General features: G+C 57.1%; 1 protein-coding gene across 1 annotated transcript in view; it reads left to right on the top strand.

The window, feature by feature from the left end:
* Nucleotides 1–17,610, top strand: part of RASA3 (RAS p21 protein activator 3) — a 119,274-nt gene extending 101,664 nt beyond the window's left edge. The window contains exons 13-24 of the mRNA XM_059685205.1: nt 42–116; nt 965–1,088; nt 2,355–2,461; nt 3,352–3,429; nt 4,595–4,672; nt 5,646–5,719; nt 6,549–6,655; nt 7,232–7,314; nt 10,722–10,930; nt 12,007–12,110; nt 14,559–14,742; nt 16,018–17,610. Coding sequence (XP_059541188.1) covers nt 42–116; nt 965–1,088; nt 2,355–2,461; nt 3,352–3,429; nt 4,595–4,672; nt 5,646–5,719; nt 6,549–6,655; nt 7,232–7,314; nt 10,722–10,930; nt 12,007–12,110; nt 14,559–14,742; nt 16,018–16,093 — 1,299 coding nt within the window. The 3' untranslated portion in view covers nt 16,094–17,610. The remainder of the gene's footprint in view (nt 1–41; nt 117–964; nt 1,089–2,354; nt 2,462–3,351; nt 3,430–4,594; nt 4,673–5,645; nt 5,720–6,548; nt 6,656–7,231; nt 7,315–10,721; nt 10,931–12,006; nt 12,111–14,558; nt 14,743–16,017) is intronic.
* Nucleotides 17,611–17,909: the final 299 nt, after the last annotated feature.

Genomic DNA, 17,909 nt, shown 5'->3' with positions numbered 1-17,909 from the left:
GATCTGTCTCGCTCACTCCTGGTCGCAAATGCTCTTTCCAGATATGCCAGAGCCACAAACCCTGCGAAATCGACCCCGTGAAGCTGAAAGATGGCGAAAACCTTGAAAACAACATGGTAAGGGGCTCCGGCTCGTTCATCAACACTTTCCAGAGCCAGCGCCTGTCTTGAGGCTCTGTCAGGTGGGGCGGGGCGTGCTTTGCAAGGGCACGCACAGGAGCCTGAGGCAGATGCTGACTTCACCTGCTGTGAGGGGACCAGTCCCGGACGACGATTGGCCACCGTCTGCCTTTGCTCTTGAGTTCCTTCCTGCCACGAGCACCACTCTGTGGCCAGCCCCTCAGCTCCTGCTCCTTCCCTTCCTGGGACAGCCAGGAGCCCTCCCCCTGCCCGCCCCCTGCACCCCTGCATAGGGTGGCCTCGCCAGCCTCAGTCTCCCCAGCCCTCAACAAACACAGGTCTCAAACCTACCACCCAGGCTGTTCCCAGAGCTGTTTCTTAAAACATCAAAACTCCCTAATTTTGACATTTCACCCTAAATATTTCTGTCTTTTTTATGATTTCTCCATCCAGATCAGGCGATGTCTTTGTCGTGCCTTAAAAAAAAAAAAAAAAAAGACAGGGTTCTCACCTTCGGGAACTTACACTTCAGTGAATTTGTGTTTAGTTAATGAGGTCAGACACGGAGGAGGGGACACGGTGTGGCTTTCCCCATACCCCAGAACCCCTATTATTTGCACTATATGAATTATTATAACTAGTCAGTACGTATTTTAGGAGGGTTTTTTTAAAACCATGATGGGAATTGTATCTTTTGCTGACACAGCTCCCGGAGGCTGCTCTGGGCTGGTCCCTGACCTCTGGACGCGCTCCCTCCCCATGTGGTGGAGGTGCTCCATGCAGCCTGGGAGAGAGTCGGGTCCACATGAGCACTGTTGGGGTGTCCCACCCACATCTCATTGCAGGAGAACCTGCGGCAGTACGTCGACCGCATCTTCAACGTCATCACCAAGTCGGGGGTGAGCTGCCCGACGGTCATGTGTGACATTTTCTTTTCCCTCCGAGAGGCGGCTGCCAAGCGCTTCCAGGGTGAGTGCTCTGGATACGCTCAGCCAGCAGGAAACACCTACAGCCCCTCCCTAGGTGGTTCCCTTCCCCTGCGCCTGACGCCTCAAAGCACAGAAGGGGCGTCTCAGAGCCCCATAAAGAGGCCAGAGCTCAGGTGTCAGCATGCATCCCTCAGGTGTCTGCGGGCAGAGCACCCTAATCCCCATCTGCGCCTGTCCCTGGGTGAGCTAGGGCTGCGGCCCCACACCAGGCAGTGGCTGAGTTTCGTCCAGTGGAGCAGTGTCTACTTACCTGAGTCTGGTTTATGCAGTCAGGAAGCCGCCCGTCCGGGTCCTCTGGCAGTTTCCTACTTCAGTCCACCGTGTCGCCACTTGGTGCTCTGTGTCACCTAACTCTGCCTGGCTATATTTCTGAGAAAGACAGGATGAATTGGGACTGGAAGGGTTCCAGGGATGAGCCCCCTCTTTAATTATGCTGATTCCTTGGGGAGGCGCCCAGAGCTGCCATGGCATCCAGCCCTGTGGGAGGGGTCACGGTAACCAAGGACCTGGGTACAGGGCACTCACCAGCTCAGACCACTTGGTACCTGGCCCCTGCCTGGTCCAGTGAGCACATCCCTAACTCACTTCCTCCATCCCTGGGAGCCCATGAATCAGCCCAGACGTGACCTGCTGCCTTGGGAACCACTGAAACCTCAGCCTCCATGCAGAGCAGTCCCTGTGCCCAGATAGAAGGTCCCCAGGTGAACCCAGCCCCTTCCCTCCACCTGCTGGGGCAGCTCAGCTTCCATAGCCGAGCCCGGCCAGGACCTCCTCCTCTCAGAGCTCGGGCTCCTTCTCGGGCCCAAAAGGAACCCCGTGTCTGGGGCGGGCAGTTACCAAGCACACCAAGCCTCTGATCCTCTTTGGGACAAGATGGAAGGAAGTAAATCAATAGTGAACAGACCACACCCGCCCATCCCCGATGTGAGCGACCCGCCCAGTAACGAGCCGTCTCCCTGTAAGGCCATAGGGCCCGGTGAGCGGGTCGTGTCTGTTACAGCCCAGCTGCCAGACGGTGTGATTAATAACAGTGAGGGGGAGGGGGAGGGGGAGAGACAGAGATAGAGAGGGAGAGAGGCAGGGAAGGAGAGAGGCAGTGGGTCCAGGAGAGCCGCGGGCCAGCACCTCTGCCTCGGGGGGCCCTGGGTGGGTGGAGCAGGGGCTCTGGGGTGCAGCCCCTCGCCCCGGTCCCCGGCTGTGACCTGTCGGAAGCCCGTTGAGTTGGCTCTCTGTGCCCTGGCTACAGATGACCTGGACGTGAGGTACACGGCGGTGAGCAGCTTCATTTTCCTGAGGTTCTTCGCGCCTGCCATCCTGTCCCCCAACCTCTTCCAGCTCACGCCTCACCACACAGTAAGTGAGCACCAGCCCTGCGAGCTGGGACCCAGCCCTCCTGTACCAGCAGGGGACGGTGGCCCAGGCCAGACTCGTTGCCAGGCCTATGGAGGTGGAGAAACAATGGTTCCATGGTGGTGGGGTTGTGAACATGCCACACGCCCTTGCCTCCTTCATCTACAAGGACTTGAGTGACTTTCCTAGGCTGTGTCAGTTCAAACATGGATGCTGTGACCAGGTTTTAACTGCTGACTGCTGTTATGTTCTCCTCTCCCCATGGGAAAAATTGGGTATTTATCATCTTGGGTATATGCAGCCATTTATTCAATCAAGCACCAGATGATAATTGAGCACCCGTATGTGCCAGCCTCTGGGCTTTCCCGGAGCTGATGTCAGTGATGCATCAGCAAAGGAAGTGCCAGATGTGGGCAGTGTTTGGTGGAAAGTCCAGGGTGATGGGCCCATTCCCGGTTCTGTTGGTTCTAAATTAAACTTACAACCACGTGAAGGTGAGAGAGGTGACCTGGGAGTCACAGAACTGGGCATGGTAATGGGACAGGGATGCCGCTACGTTCAAGGTGCTCCCGACTAAGTGTGCCGTAGGGTCCGGAGCGCTGATGTCCAGCAGCTCTTTCCACACGTGGCCACAGGGGGGCCATCGTGCTGTGTGGAAGTGCCGGCGTCTGGGTCTGGAGAGCCTGCATTTCTAGCACTCCCAGGCCACACCGAGTAGAAGGGTCCAGGTGAACGTCTCCGAATCCAGGGTTTGTGTGCTTACTGCTCACTCACAGACAACATGCAGCTTGTAGGGATGCCACTCATTTTGCTGGCGGTGCAATGCTGGGCTCAACCACAAGCATTTCTGTAAAACCGCAGCGAAACTCGCATATCTCTCTCCCGTCTGGCAGGACCCACAGACGTCTAGGACGCTGACGCTCATCTCAAAGACTATTCAGACTCTTGGCAGCTTATCCAAGTCAAAGTCTGTAAGTGATGTCTTTTAATCATCTTCTTTTTAACAAAAGAGTGTGTTTAATGCATTTATAAGGATAAAGAACAATAGAGCCTGCCAGGCGTCCTCCCGCACCAGCTCAGGAGGTGGAATTCCAGCCCTGGCCAAGCGCCTCTGCACTGCGGGCTGGGAACGTGGCTTTCTCGGGGGAAATCAGGATGGCGGGCGGTAGTTACTGTCACCTGCGGGACGGCGGCAGGCCCCCTCCTGTGTATGGGTTCGGAGACCGAGTCTCCTCAGCGCAGCTTTGGGGCCAGTGCTTGGCTCTCTCTGAATCAGAGTGAAGTAAAAGGTGCGCTGATCGCTTCCCTCCATCACCAACCCAGTTTCCGTTGGCTGGAAGTTCAGATAAACAGGCGCCTGCCGGTCAGGGTCTGCCCAAAACCCACCTCACGTTCACATCCAGAAAGAGCAGCGTGACCTCCATGTGAAAGCAGTGCTAACCGGGCTGGGGCACGGGGATGGTCGTGTGAAGGCCCTTCTGAGTTACTGGGCTTTGCCCGACGCCTGTCCGTGTCTCCCCCGCCCCCCAACCCCCCGGTCACAGGCCAGGCTCCATCCCAGTGACCATGCCTGGGTACAGCATAAACTTCATAGACCTGGAACCCAGAAGTCAGTGACCACACGTCGAAGGGGGTTGAGCCATACAGTTAGCTCTTAAAACGCCACTTAAGTGGAATTCGTCTCTTGTGAACGTTTTAGCGTGCTTTCTGTAATTTCAGGTCTGATTTAAGTACCTGGGCTAAACTTCTAGGGCAGCACCTCCCCTCCCCTTCCCCACCCCAGCAGTCCTAGCACCTTCCCTCCGTTTAGTTACCGTAACAGGCTTGCTGCAGCCTGTGCCACTAGAGCAGGGGTGGGCAAACTTTTTGACTCGAGGGCCACAATGGGTTCTTAAACTGGACCGGAGGGCCGGAACAAAAGCATGGATGGAGTGTTTGTGTGAACTAATATAAATTCAAAGTAAACATCATTACATAAAAGGGTACGGTCTTTTTTTTCAATAGTTTTATTCATTTCAAACGGGCCGGATCCGGCCTGTGGGCCGTAGCTTGCCCACGGCTGCACTAGAGTCTTAAGAGTTGGGCCATGAGCCAGGAGACCTGTAGTCCTTTGTTAAGTGATCTGCTTCATTTTAGGCCAGCTTTAAGGAATCCTACATGGCTGCATTTTACGAATTCTTCAATGAGCAGAAATATGCTGATGCTGTAAAAAATGTGAGTACCAACATCAACTAACATAGACTTACCCCACCCTGATTTTATGTTGTTTCTAAGAAACAGAGTTGCTTTTTTAAAATATTGAGTTTAAATTTGAGTAACATAAAAGCGACCGTTCGCCATTTGAAATGTTTCAGACTGGTCCATTCGCGGAATCGTGTGCCCAACCTCACCACAGGGCTGCTATAAACGACTCCTACACCCACCACTCTTTTTGGAATCTGATGTGGGGGGGCCCTTATCATAGAATTTTACGTCTAATTTCTCTCTCTACGTGACTGAGCATTATACCTTCATAGACTCTTTCCTCCTTTTGTCCCACCAACCCCCATGCCTGGCCCAGCCCCAGCCACCTGCCCCTGGTGCCGGCGAATCACAGAGCCCCAGGACCCCAGGCCCAGCGATAAGGACAGCGTGCTTGGGGGAAACTCTCCCAGATCCGAAGCAGTTATACGTATTTACTGCTCAGAAATCATAAAAGCCATAACCTAGAAGGGAAGGAAGGAGAGGAGCTGGGGGCAGCCGCCAGTTGATGGAAGGAATCCAGACAGGCTGGGGGACAGTTGAATTGATCAGGGAGCCCCGCCCCGAGCAAGACCACAAGGGATGAAGATGGCCAGGGAGGGGAGCCTGCAGTGCTTTAAGCTCCAGGAGAGATGCATGCCCCGGTCACCTGTGGAAAGGCAGGTAGACCTCCAGGTGTTACCTGAAGTCCACTGAGACCTGCCCAGGAGGAGCCAGCAGGAAGTCCAGGTGGGGGCTGAAAGCTTCTTAGCCACAGTGGAGACCAGCACGGTGTCCCCACGATCTCCAAGAAGGGCCCCCTGCCCTGGCACCTGCCCCCCAGGTTCTCTCTCTCTCCTGGTGTCAGAAGGGGACACGGCATCCGTGACATCATTTATACGTAAGAATGAGTGTGTTCAGGCACGCCATTTCCCCTGTTAATGATCCGGTTTCTTTCCCACTTCAGTTCTTAGATCTGATCTCCTCCTCTGGGAGAAGGGACCCCAAGAGCGTGGAGCAGCCCATCCTGCTCAAGGAAGGGTAAGGCTGGCGGAGCCACCGCAGCGAGAGAACTGCAGGCGGCAGGCGCTCCCAGTCTGTCTCGGCCGGGAAGTGGGGCAGATCTGCCCCCGGGGCTGGGGGTCTCCCCGGTCAGAGGCAGCGCAGACCCTTTGGGGCCACTTTTAAACTCCCCAGCCCAGGGCAGATCTAAACGTGGTGGTGGTTACTCTCACTTCTCCGTGCCTGTTCTCTGCTGAATTTGCAGTGGAGAAATGCCCGTCCTGGGAGGAAAGGGGAATGAGAGCCCGAATGACCCCCGACTAGTCGGGCGGGTTCATGCACAGTTGGCTCATGCACACCTGAGTTCCAGGCCTTACCTTCCCCTCCCAAGCCCCTCATTCCTGAAGTGCCCTCCTGTGGGGAGACTAAAGCATCGCACCTAAGCAGGTGCCCCCCCAACCCCACAGCTTTGCTCCCCAGAGCACACTTTCATGCCTCCGAGGCTGCTGCCAGCTCGTGCTCTCTGGAAGCATCTTTCCAGTATTTCAGTGTGGGAGGTGGGAGGGGGTAGCTGCTTTGCTGGAGGGCTAAGCCCTCACCAACTTGTAATTTACAGTAATCACCAGCAGGGGGGGCTAAACTTCTCTAAAGCAGAGACATTGGCCTTTTGATTTTTTAAATCTATCACTTGGAAATATGTTTAGAAGATATTGAAAATCCAGTCTGCATCGGGTATCACAGATATGAAAGCGATGAGTTATTTTGATGTTGCAGACGTGACTTTGGGCTGCAGGACGGGGAGGGCGACGTGGAACCTGACCCTGAGCCCTGGGACGGCCCCCCCACCCACGTGTCCTGTTCACAACAGGTTCATGATCAAGAGGGCGCAAGGACGAAAGCGCTTTGGGATGAAGAATTTTAAGAAAAGGTGGTTCCGCTTGACAAATCATGAATTTACCTACCAGAAAAGCAAAGGTAACAAGAAAAATTCGCTTTTCCCTTCTTTTCCCATACCTTTATTCCGAGGGACCAGGGCCTTGTCTAAGTCCCAGTTGGGGTTACCCTCTGCTTTTCTGTAGTGAAACTGAAAGCAGAGAAGGTGTGTTCCCCAACGTGAGCAGTTTCTGTAAACAGGAGAGCAGGGGCGACATCCGCGGGGGCGGCCCGGTCGGGAGCGCGAGGGGTGCAGGCGGGCGCCGTGCCGCCAGGTGTAGGAATCAGGGACTCTCGGGTCTTATTCCACTTTGGCTGTGTTCTCCTGGGTCTGAAATGGCTCCGGTTTAGGTCAGGGGATGGCGAAAAAGTAGTCTCTCCCCATAAAAACGTGGGGACGTGGCTCCTGGAAACAGTCCTGGGTGTTGCTGGGAGCTGAGGCTCTGTTGTCCTGTGGACACAGAGGTCCCATTTCCAGGCCTCCTCTGACCACTGCCCTCAGCCCCCTGTGCCTGTGGCCTGTCGGTTTCTTAGCTTTCTCACCTTAAGAGGGGAGACCTAACCCTCCTAACCCAGCACGGCCTCTGGGCCTGCCCTCATGAACCCCTCTCGCCGCAGGAGACCAGCCGCTCTACAGCATTCCCATCGAGAACATTCTGGCCGTGGAGAAACTGGAGGAGGAGTCCTTCAAGATGAAGAACGTGAGTGCAGCCCTGGCAGGCGCTCCTCCGGGCATCGCTCTCCTCTCCCACTCACACCCGCCGCCCCTGCCTCTCGTCTCGGGGCCCTGCCTGGGTGTCTACAAGGCGCTGTGTGGCTTTGCGCCTGACCTGGGAGCCCAGCAGCCTGGCTGGCCCTGCCTGTCGGCTGGGGCAGGAGAACCTGTGGGATGATGGCTTCCCTGGTGTCCCCGGGGGTCCAGGGACCCTCTGTTAAAGGACGCCAGGGGCAGGCTCTGGGACCGTGTGGAATTTCTTTGAAATGTTTTATTTGGCTCTAGTTTGAACTTCCAGAAAAGTAAGACTAGAACACGGGCTTCCCATGTCCCCTAACCCAGAGTCACTGGTTTTGTCCCATTTGCTGAGCCTATTCCTTCATTCGCCCTCCTCCTCTCTCCACGGAGGATGTACATATTTTTTTCCTGCACCATGTAAGTACTTCCGTGTATTTCCTAAACACAAGGACATTCATATAATCTCATACAGTAGCCAAGCCAGGACGCCCAAGCTGATGCACTAGCACCACTAGCCCACAGTCCGTATTTAAATTCCGCCAGTTGTCCCAGTAATGTTCTCCCCCCCCCACCCCCCAGACTGGCACGCAGTCCAGAGCCACATGGTCTGTTGTTTCTCTGGCATCTCCTTAATCTGGAACATTCCTTGGTCCTTACCCCTGTTTCGTGGCCGTGGCATTTTTGAGGCATGCAGGCCAGTTTTTGTGGACACCCCTCGGTTTGGGTGTGTCAGGTGGTCGCTGGGCATGGTCGGGTCATGGGTTCCGTCGGGAACCCCGGAGGCCCTGGTCACTGGTGCGTCCTCTCAGGGGGCCCGGCTCATGGTGGGTGAGTGGCCGTGGGAGAACACGGGGCTGTCAGTGTCCTGCTTCTCCTCAAGTCCTCCCCTCTGCGAAGACTCTGGCTGTCATTCCCTCGCTGCTTCTCATTGGCTCTCGACTGTGCACAGCTCTTCTTCTCCCCCAGGGAGGCTGGCACTCAGTAGTTGGGACTGTAAGGACTCCCAGGGCCCTATTTTATTCAGGGGCTGGGGTCCCGTTGCCCCGGGAGGAGGGCCTGCTTGCACAGCATCCCGGCCCATTGCTCGCTGCCTCTGCATCTAGCGGCATTTCCTCGCTCAGCCGGCTCTGCGACAGACGCCAGGCTCATGGCGCACAGCACGGGACCTCAGGCCAGGCTCTGCTCCCGGAGCTGCCAGGGAGCTGACCCGTCCTCCTCCCTCTCCTGTGTCTGCCCGCCTCACTCATTGGCACAACTTAACGCTCGGGTATTCAGTAGGTGCCTAAGGCCGCACTGGGTCCGTGGGGGACATGGGAGTCTGTTTTGCCGGGCCAGGGCTGCGTAGTCACACGGTGCTTACACTTCTGCTGGGTCTGAGGTCGGCTCCCGCCCGCTGCACAGATGAAGGGGTGGCTCCACCCTGCATGCTCTGGATGCTCAGACAGCAGCTCCTGCTCCCTGCTCTGTTTTCTTTTCTTTATTTTTTTTAAAAATCCTCACTGGAGGGTATGTTTTTATTGATTTTAGAGAAAAAGAGAGAGGGGGAGAGAGAGAAACATCGATGTGAGAGAGAAACATAGATCAGTTGCCTCCTGATGTGCCCCGACCAGGGATCGAACCCAAAACCTGGGTATGTACGCCGACTGGGAATCGAACCCGTGACCTCTCAATGTTCAGGACAGTGTTCCAACCACACCGGTCAGGGCCTGCCCAGTTCCTGGTCCTTCCCCAGGACTATTTGAGGCCACCTATTGGGCGAGCAGATGGCCCGTGGCAGACGTGGGTTCTTCCCTGGACCTGGGGGTGTTCACACTGTCGCACCTGCTCCCGGGGCTGGAAGGCCCGCCTCCTCCGCAGGCAGCTCCCTGGAGCCTGTCTGGGCCTCGCCCTCTCCAAGGTGGGGGCTGCGAACGCCCGCCCCAGCCAGAGGCATCCCCAGACATCCACAAAGGACACGAGTGTGGAAACGTCCTGGAAGCAGCTGGGAGCTGTTTCGTTCGGCAGGCCCTGAATTTAGGGTTAGAATAATTCCCTAATTTTAGCATTGTTTATTCATCAGCCTGCTTTTTCCTCTTGCCTTCCTCACAGCCAGCTTCCCAGGGCGCTACCTACTAGGCTCACGTCCTGTTCCATCTGAGAGATTTTTTGAAGGTTTGCTGTGTTCCAAGCCCTGTTGCAGAGGCCAGTCCGTGAGGACAGTTAGGACAAAATGCCTCCTTCTAGCGGCCGTCCTTCCACTGGGGACTGGAGCCGTGCACAGATGCGCACGTCTGAGGCCTGGGCAGTAGTGCGTGCGTGCCAGGCAGCATGGGGGACTTGGTCTCTGGCAGTGAGCCCCGACCAGTCACTCAGGAACGTGGACTCACAACTCCCTCTCCCAGATCCACCGGCTCCTGCTCCTTCCTCCTCCCGGTGCTCATCACCAGCCCTTGGGAGAGGCCACTGTCACCCTTCTGTGGCACCCCGACTCCTGGCCTCCCCTCACGCCCTCTGACAAGTCCCGTGTGAGAGCCTCCCAGGGCTCGGCCTGCCCACCTCCCCCGTAACCTCCTTCTGTGTGCAGCTGGCCTGCTCCTGCGGGAGCTCCGGCCCTGCCTGATGCTCAGAACCTTGCGCCTATTGTCTCTGCTGCCCCAGGACCTGTGCCCTGCTGTCCCTGCTGCCAGGGACACTGTCCATCCCTGCCTCCCCCACTCAGTTTAACTAACCCTTAACCTGCTGCTCTCTGGAGGAGTGTTTATTCTGAGCATTTACACTGACGTCCCGCTGGGCTGCCCTCACTCAGCCCCTGCATCTTGTGTTCATTTTCTCCTGCCGGCTGGAAGCTCACGAGGGCAGAAACTCTCTGCCCGCACCATGTCCCCAGGACCGAGGGCAGTTTGTTGAGTGAATAATAAATAGGAAAGGAGTGGCGGCTCCGAGAAGCCTCAGGGCGGAGGCAACACCTGCCTGAATGAGGAAGAAGAGTCCCCAGGCCTTTCGGATGGAGGCAGAGGGGAGGACGGGCGGGTGGGCAGCATGAGCTCTGGTGTGCCTTGCAGGGAGCCCCACCCCAGCTTAAAAAGTAAGGGACCCAAAGAAACCAGTCCTTTGTGTAAAGGCCCCAGTCAGCTTTGGGAGGCCCCATGGGCGAGACAAGTGGTGCTGCTCCTGCCTTTCGAATGGAGACCCCTGACCCCGAGGAAGGAAGTGCCTTGGTCAGGCTGACCATGGCTCCTGTCGCGCCTGCCTCCCCCAGGGCAGCAGAAAGCCCTTTGCACCCACGGCAGCCACTGGACTTGTCTGCCTCTGGGTCAGTTTCAGACCCTCTCGCTGTAGCCCCTGGGCGTGTAGGCATTGCTGGGCTGCCCCTGAGCCCACTCTCCATCTCCCCAGATGTTCCAGGTCATCCAGCCGGAGCGGGCGCTGTACATCCAGGCCAACAACTGCGTGGAGGCCAAGGCCTGGATCGACATCCTCACCAAAGTGAGCCAGTGCAACCAGAAGCGCCTCACCGTCTATCACCCCTCCGCCTACCTCAACGGCCACTGGCTGTGCTGCAGGGCCTCCTCGGACACGGCCCCCGGCTGCTCCCCGTGCACCGGGTAGGTCTGCGGGTTTCCAGCCCCAGCTGCCTGGGGTAGCCGAGCACAGTTACCCGGTTTATGCACTCTTCAAGGAAGTTTCGTCAAGGGGTCAAGTTGGGGCTAAGATGCAGTCCCCACCCACTCAGCCAACTGCACACCCGCAGGCTGAGCCTCCACCCAGGGAGCCCTCGCAGACTGTGTAGCTTGGCAGGAGTTCCAGGCCTGCCTGGGTTCTCCTGCCCCTGCCGGGGGTGCGTGCCGTCCTTGCAGATCGGCTGGCAATGAGGAGGGGGCTCCAGGCAGAGAGGGGACGCCCAGCCTTTTCTGCCTTTTTCTTCTAAGACCCTGCAAGCGCTCTGCCCTCCTGATGCACCCCCATCAATTTCTCCAATCGACACTCCTCACCTTTGGAAACTGAGACAGCCCCCTCGTTTCCAGCCCCTCCATTAGCTGGGCCCCCTGACGGTCATGAGAGGCTCCTCTCCGCCATCCTGGGGGGAGGCCTGGTGACTCACAGTTGGCCTGTCCCTGTGCCCCATGTGACTTGTGAGAAAAGTGACAACTGCTGTTTGTTGTGGTTGTGGTTGTGACGCAGCCCCCCAAAGCTCTCAGAGGCGGAAACAGGACAGGCAGCTTCACAGGCAAAGAAGCTAAGACTCAGGATAAGGGCTAAGTCCCTGCTGTCCAGGAGTCTGTGCCCCAGCCCTCGCCTGTCTCCCCAGAGAGGCTGCGTGCTGTGTCTGGGAGGGGCTGCGGCTGTACCCTCAGGCAGGAGCAGCCGCCCACCGGAGCCTGCGGAAGGAGCGGGACCCGCTTGTCCCTGCCTGGGGCAGCCACCCGACCCTTCAGGGCACACAGCCCAAGTGCATATTTTTATTCTGGGCCCTTTCATAGCAAAATACGTCTGCCTTGTTTGCTTGCTGTCCTGGCAGATGGTCACGGCTCAGTGCTGGTGAATTATTTCACAGGCCCCACACAAATGCCCGTCGGGGATAAGTTCAGTGTTGGATCACTCTGTCGTCTTCAGTGGTCTTTTAAAAGTCAATACCATGATTAACAGCTCAGTGCTCTCCGTTCTCACTGTGTCCGAGCAGCGGCCTCCCAGCAAACATCCAGCTGGACATCGACGGGGACCGGGAGACCGAGCGCATCTACTCCCTGTTCAACCTGTACATGAGCAAACTGGAGAAGATGCAAGGTGAGGACGGGGTCAGCCTCTCACACCGATCGCAGCAGCGCGGGGGACGCCTGGCCCAGGCGAACGCGGAACGCTCCGCAGAGTGACTCGGGGAAGTGCAGGCAGACCCCGTCTTGTTGTGCTTCACTGTATTGATTCCCAGGGACTGTGTTTTCATCAACATCAGGGAAGGCCCTCCACCAGCAGAAAGATCACCACTCGCTGAAGGCACACGTGACAGTTAGCATGTTTTAGTCATAAAATAATTCTAATTAAGGTTTTCACATTGGTTTTCGTAGACATAATGTTACTGCACACATAGTAGACTACAGTGTAGTGAAATGACCTTTGTATGCACTGGGAAACCAAACAATTAGCGCGACTTTATTGCAATATCCACTTTATGGTGGTCTGGAGCCGAACCCACAGTCTCTCCCAGACATGCCTGTGAGCCCCTCTGAGCCTCCCTGGCCTGCGTCCGGTGCTGTCGGTGGTACCTTCTGCAGGTTAGGCACCTGTTTGGGAGACAGGTTAGTGCCTGGGACCGTGGGTGGTCAGCACCCGTCCCGTCGTCTGGCGCTGTGTCCTGTTCCCGGCTACTGTGTGAAAGCGTGTCAGTTGCCTTGCTGAAACCAACATGCACACACTCTGGGCATTTCCCTAAGTCTGGGTTTTATAAACCCTTTTAAAGAGGAAGAAGTGTGCTTATCATGATCCGTTCTAGTTGATGTTGGTTTTATTTTCTCCTTCCTGAGCTTAGCTCATAATCTATTTACTAATCCATTCAAGAATTTTGCATCTGATAGGTGTGTGGCTTACGGCTCCTCTTTCTTTGTGGTCTTGGCAGTTAAGCCCCCTCAACCCCCCTTAGTGCTGGATGCCCTCAGGGCCTGGGCCTCTCCCAGGTTCCTCCCAGCACTCCCCGCACAGACCACGCTCCGTGGTGCCGGGATGGAGTTCTTCCAGGACTTGGAGGCCTCGATGCAGAGCCAGCTTTGGCTTCTGCTCTGAGACACATGGGGCAAGTCACTCACCAGGCAAGCCCTGACTTCCTCTCCTGCGAAATGGGCAGCACCGCCACCAGCCCACTGGCTCAATCCGAGGACTGAGGGGAACAAACTCCGTGAAGCAGTGAGCACAGCACCCGGAGCTGAGGAGGGCTGGGGCCGGGTGCCTGTATGCTTCTCCCGTCACCATCGTCCGTCCTGCTGGCCTTTGGTGACTCTCCTCCGCACCTGAGCCCAGACACCTGTCCCGGCAGTGAGACCACCTTCTGTTTCTGCTTCTTTAACAAGCTTCACAGACGTTTGCTTACTCAGGTCTTAGCTCTCTTGACCTGTCCATGTGGCAGTGACGGTCCTTTGCACCTATCCCTCCCTCTGTCCTCACGAGCCGCCACGGCTCACACTCCCATGGGGCCCGGGCTCAAGAGACTGGGGGGGCACCGGCTAACAGGCTCTGGCGGTAAGTAACTTGCCCGAAGCCGCGCAGTTACAAGCAGTGGCTGGGGCGGGGAGACACGCGGCATGTGGCTGCAGACCAACCTGCGCTTCACTCACGAGGAAGAGGCTGAGCTCACACTCGAGCTCGGGGGCCCTGGGCTCCCCTTCTCCACTCTGTTGTCCCTCGCGTTGAGGGCCCCTTGTCTTTCTCCTGTCACACCCCCTTGTTCTCTGAAATTTTACGTCCTTTCCATCTTCCTTTGCGCAGACTTGTGACTTTTCAGTTAGAACCCAGAGGTTTCCCCTGAGCAGAAGCAGGATCGCAGAGCTTTCTGTGATAATGGACAGAGGACGATGAGGCGAGGGGCCCTCCTGATGCTGGCTCGCCGGGCCAGGCGCCCTGCAAAGCACACGTCTTCCCACCTGGTCTCTCTGTGGCCCTGGAGCACAGGGCCCAGCAAAGCTGTCGGGCAGATGGGAGGGGCCGGGGCCGGGTGCTCGGGGCCAGGACGGGGGCTGCTGCAGTTCAGGTATCTGGATGCCTCCTGTGGATCACGGGCGGCTGCAGGCAGCATGGTCTTCAGCGGGAGTGAGGTGTCCAAGGAGAGAGCTACCTGCTGAGCAGGTGGGGGTGGAGTCTGAGGAAACCGCCTGCACAGACTGGCCAAGAGGCTGACCATGTCCGACCCCACAGGCCCTCAAGCCAGCCTGGCCAGTGTCCAGGAGGAGACAGACATCTGCTGTTCCCGGCTTGATGAGCCGGTGGGGTCTGGATGGACGCAGGTCACCCAGGGGCAGGGCTGTCAGAGAGGTGCTGGGGCCTGGCGAGGGGGCATTGGACCCTCAGAGGCCTCGGTTCCTGGGCCCTGGCTTTCTGGCCCTGCAGGGTCCCCCAGCACTCAGCGTCGGCCAGGCTGGAAGGAACGGCTGCTGGTTCTGGGGCCTTTGCCTGTGAATGGTCAGCCTTTACTGAGGAGTCCAGGTGCTTCCCCGAGCACTGACCTCCTCCCTGTCCCCAACGGTGCAGAGGCCTGTGGGAGCAGATCTGTGTATGACGGCCCAGAGCAAGAGGAGTACTTGACCTTCATCATCGATGACCCCCAGGAGACCTACAAGACACTGAAGCAGGTCATCGCCCGGGTCGGGGCCCTGGAGCAGGAGCACGCCCAGTACAAAAGGGACAAGTTCAAGAAGACCAAGTATGGGAGCCAGTGAGTATGGCGCCCGGGTGCGTGGGAAGTCCCGGCAAGGGTGTGGGGGCTGGGGGAGAGACTGCAGGGAGCTCCTGGGGGAGGAGGGTGCTGCCTGCCCCAGAGCCGGCTTCAAAGCAGGGCTCGCCTCACTCGCCGGCCCTCTGGGCAGCGTCCTGGGAGCAGCACTCTCTCCCTTCTCCCCTCCTGCCTTCCCAACTCGTTCACTTTCAGAATTAGGCTTTCCTGGGCCAGCAAACCGGCCCTTTCCCCCTCTCTTGAGGCCAGCTCTGGTGGGCTGGCCCCCATCTTTGTCTTGTCCCTCCCTCTCTTCCTCCAGCCCCCTCCCTCCCCCCTCCCTCCTTCCTTCCCTTCCTCCCCCTGTTCCTGGCAGGTGTGGCTTTGCTCTGGGAAGGGGAGTGAAGGGCTCTGCAAGAGGTGCCTCCTTTGACCAGTTGCTCACAAGAGCCCGGCACCCAGCGAGCACCTCCCAGGGTCGTGATCCTTCTTTGCTCCTAGATGAGTCATCCTGGCTCCATAGACATTCAAAACATATTCCAGATTCCCTTTACACCCCGCCGTCGAGAGAGCTGTGTAGACCTAAAAATGTTGTCTTTGATTACACGTGGTAAAGCCGAGGTTAAAACAGCCTGGAGCGCATCCTGCTTCCTGTGGCAGCAGCTGTGCAAGCGCTTGGGCAGCTCAGGACCGAGCGCCTGCGACCCTGGGGCCAGGCACTCAGCAGACAGCACCGTGCCCCTGTGGAGTGCGGGGTTCCCACACACGTGTGGGTGCATGGCACACGCTCTATGCACATGGTCATGTGTGCACACTGTGACTAGGGTCCCAGTGGGTGCCTCCACAGGCGGCTTTGGGCTAAGTCTTCTTTTGCTTGTTTATATTTTTCATATTAATTACAAAGAATACACATCACATATATAGATAGAAAAAAGTCTCTTATTTTTTTTAATCCTCACCCGAGGATATTTTTCCATTGATTTTTAGAGAGAGTTGGAAGAGAGAGGGAAGGACAGAAAGAAATATGGGAGAGAAATACATCAATTGGTTGCCTCCTGCATGTGCCCCGACCAGAGCCCAGGGCAGGGAGGAGCCTGCAACCGAGGTATCTGCCCTAGACCGGAATCAAACCCAGGACCCTTCAGTCTGCAGGCCGACGCTCTATCCACTGAGCCAAACCGGCCAGGGCTAGAAAAGAGACTCTTAAAAAGTGCAGGTGAGCACGGGCGGTGGAGGGCTGTACCTCATGTTCTCCTCTCCCCCATCTCCCCTTTGCAGGGAACACCCCATCGGAGATAAGAGTTTTCAAAGCTACATCAGGCAGCAGTCAGAGGTCTCCACCCATTCCATTTAAAGCCTGGAGGACGTCCTGCCCCAGGAGGGCGCTGTGAGCTGCACCAGGAACCCCACAGTCTGCGCAGGAGGGAGACCGACAAGAAGGCAGAGTGAGGAAGCCAAGGGATCCACATTCCTCGCTCGCATAGATGACAAGCGTCAAGCCCACGGGACGTCTGAGGCTCTCCTGGGCTGTTCCCGTGGCTGCCACGCACTTTATTCACGCTGCTGGGCAGCTGCCCTGAGCTGGCCTTTCTGGACCGGGTGCGGGACGCGTGCGCCCTGCTGGAGTGCTTCCGTCTCCTGTGCACTGCTGCCCCGCTGGCCTCTGCGGTGCCTGCCAGGAGCCTGCCTCCTCGCAGCCGGAGGTCCAAGCATTATTCTTTCCCAGGAGCCTGCTGTCCGGGTGCGCAGGCAGGCGGCTCCTGGCTTCAGCTTTCGATGTTGATGGTGTTGCCGGCTAGAGGGTCAGTTTTGTGGTCAGGACGTGCAGAACTGCACGGAGGTCCCAGTTTGAGGATGCTCTTGATATTTTGGGGATACAGGGTTCTTCTGCAGAGAGTTCCTGGGGTGGGGGGGGCTCCAGACTTCTCTCCCGGGGATCAGAGCCCCTCTCTGCTGTCTGCTGAGACAGCCCCCAGCCCACAACGCCCCTGGGCCGCTGAGAGGCGGAGCTGGTGTCCGCCAGGCCCCACTTCAAGCACCAGTTGTGTTGTTGTGCTGTCAGTGGGGCTTAAAAGTAGAAGTTTGGGGAATATTTTAAAAATAGAAATGTGCATTATTTTCAAGCTGATTTTCTTAACGTTTTTAATTAGCTCTTTGATATGAAATAACTCGGATCATCCACACCTGGACTCATTGAAGGGGAGGGTGCCAGAGCAGGCGAAAAGGGAAGGGGAGCCAGTTACAGGTCCTCCACAGGAAACCCACAAGGGGAGAAATCCTCAACTTGAAAGGGAGGCACTCGGCTGTGCAGACGCCCCCTGGGCCCCGGGTGGTATTGCGGGGTGTTTCTGAGAAGCCGGTGGAAGCAGCGGTGGGGGCTGCGTTCCTTGGCGGGGTGGGGTTCGACGCCAGGGGAGCTGTTTGCTGATTTTCCCCAGTCGGTCCTCACAGCTGCAGGGTCCTCACAGCGGCAGGGTCCTCACAGCTGCAGGGTCCTCACAGCGGCAGGGTCCTCACAGCTGCAGGGTCCTCACAGCGGCAGGGTCCTCACAGCGGCAGGGTCCTCACAGCTGCAGGCGCCGGCTTTGGACAGCACTGTTCAAACTCACAGGACCACGTGCCCTCGTGCCAACCCCGTTCTGTTTGCAAGTTCTGTCCTTCAGACTCCATCTAGATGCCAGATAATAACATCACTTGTCACAAAAAAGGGGGAGAAAAATCTTGCAAAAAATAAACGTTGGAACACAGAGCTATTAGGCTGCACCGAATTGCGATTTTTAACATGGATTTGTAACTGAATGTTTCCGTTTATAAGATACTAATGATTTGTGAAGTATTTTACCTTCCGATTAAAACAGACCTTTTATTCTTTCTGAGGACTGGCTTGGTTTCCCAGGGGTGCCCACGGATAACTGCACCCGTGGGAGGTGGGGGGATGGAGCTGGGCAGGTGGGGAAATGGGTGATGCCCCTGTGATCACAGGTGAGGTCCTGGGTGGGGCTTCAGATGGAGCTGGAAGCCATGATGCTCCGGGATGGAAAGGGGTGGGGTTGGCACTCTGAGGGCCGTCGGAAGGTGTTCTGCTAGGACCCTCCAGTGGATGGAGAAGGTGTTACTGTCTGAGAACACTGGCTGCCAGCTCGAGGACCAGCCCAGCCGCCTGCCTCCTG

Source organism: Myotis daubentonii, chromosome 2 (genome assembly GCF_963259705.1).
Source record: "Myotis daubentonii chromosome 2, mMyoDau2.1, whole genome shotgun sequence".
NCBI lineage: Eukaryota > Metazoa > Chordata > Mammalia > Chiroptera > Vespertilionidae > Myotis > Myotis daubentonii.
This window is presented reverse-complemented; position numbering and strand designations above follow the sequence as displayed.